Source organism: Amphimedon queenslandica, unplaced genomic scaffold (genome assembly GCF_000090795.2).
Source record: "Amphimedon queenslandica unplaced genomic scaffold, v1.1 AMPQUscaffold_13324, whole genome shotgun sequence".
Lineage (NCBI taxonomy): Eukaryota > Metazoa > Porifera > Demospongiae > Haplosclerida > Niphatidae > Amphimedon > Amphimedon queenslandica.
The window spans coordinates 68,045-69,678 of NW_003546440.1; the positions used below are offsets into that span (position 1 = coordinate 68,045).

At 34.0% G+C, this 1,634-nt stretch overlaps 1 protein-coding gene across 1 annotated transcript in view; it reads right to left on the minus strand.

Annotated features, from left to right (window-relative positions):
• LOC105313306 (EF-hand calcium-binding domain-containing protein 7-like) overlaps nucleotides 1–1,634 on the minus strand; it is a 17,461-nt gene that overhangs the window by 2,829 nt on the left and 12,998 nt on the right. Inside the window, exons 8-9 of the mRNA XM_019998320.1 lie at nucleotides 711–811; nucleotides 118–278 (exon numbers count right to left, since the gene is read on the minus strand). Coding sequence (XP_019853879.1) covers nucleotides 118–278; nucleotides 711–811 — 262 coding nt within the window. The remainder of the gene's footprint in view (nucleotides 1–117; nucleotides 279–710; nucleotides 812–1,634) is intronic.

Genomic DNA, 1,634 nt, shown 5'->3' on the forward strand with positions numbered 1-1,634 from the left:
ACACATATGTACATGTACATGTACATGTAATATGCATATAGACATACATGTACAGTACATTGTTGCATACTAAAATCATGCTTGAAAGGAATATAATCTATTGCATAATGCACATACATGCATTCCTGTGTTAGCTTCAATTTGTCATCCTTTTCTTCCAAAAGGGACACCCATTCCTCCTCCTCCTCTCCCTCCTTCTCATTCATAAGGACACAACCAGTGGTATATGGTAACAGCATGTATGAGCCAGGATCAAGAGTAAGTTGACACACCCAAACCTAATATAAAATAATAATAATTAAATACCGTATTGCGGGGAATTTTGGAGGGACTAAAATTTGGCGAATTGCTAAATTTTGATGATTGGCGGATTTTAATTTGGCAAATTAGTGGCCATGTGCCATTGAGCATGCGTACAATGGCTCAAAATGGAGGATTTTTATTTCGGTGAATGGCTATCAAAATGCCAAATTCCCCAAATGTAACCCCCTCCAAAATTTCCCGCTATACGATAAATAAAAATAATAATAAGTAAAAATTGAATAGATACTGCATATTTTCAAATATACATAATTTTATAAGCTTTAGAAAAAATTAAATAAATAAAATAATACTTAAAATATTGCAGGTAATAAAAGCTGCTTAAATTTAAATTTACAATAATAAATACAAGTGTACAAAGTCATTTTAATTTCATGAAGTTTACTAACATTTCCTGAGATGCAGTGCTGAGTGTGTGCTATATATTGATCAGGCTCTTCATCACTAGTCATGTGAAACACATACAAACTAACATCAAGCTGAGGATTACCTATTGAAAATAGAAAGGGACATGAGTAATAATGATGATCCAGTATAAACTACTACCAAATGAAGGCTCATATCATTGTAGACACATGCAAATGTGCATACGTTATACATACTCTATACATTATACTTATTGGGGCAAGCAAAAGTGAGCCCCACATAGTCGAGTCAAGTATGTTTGTTTGTACACGTACGTCACCCCTATTTATGCGTTTATAAAAAAATAATAATCACACATTTTAAAATGATAATTTTGATAATTACAGTACCACGTGCAAAGACAACGAGTACGAGTAAAGCAGCATCTTAATCAGTGGAAGAGAGGAGTTAAAGAGTATTCAAGAAACAAGAGAAGCTGAAGCTTAAACATGACTAATTCACAGAAGATGCTTGTGAAGCTTGTCAACTTTTTTGTAACGAGCGTGATCGGGAGAGAAGGAGTGAGACTGAGGAGGAGAAAAGCTGGAGTGAGGAGGTCCAATAGAAATGCTAGAGATAGCCCAAAGACAACAAATGGAGTCTCTTTCTGACTTCTGAGACCAACCATCTTCTATGCTAGATCTAACTGCAGAGATTCTTAACTCATAAAGCTAGAACAAGCTATGAAATTCTTTCCATGGCAAATTCTGCATTAGTGTATTGACATCAACATTCAACATTTAATAGCCACTACATCATTGTTTATATAGACAGACATTGTATATTGCTAATCAAAATGTTAATCTTTTTGCTTGCCCCTTAATGTTTTACATTCGCCTAGTAAATTTTTATATTTTATACTATACATGCATACTGTATCCTGCTTATTACATACAGCATATGGCTAC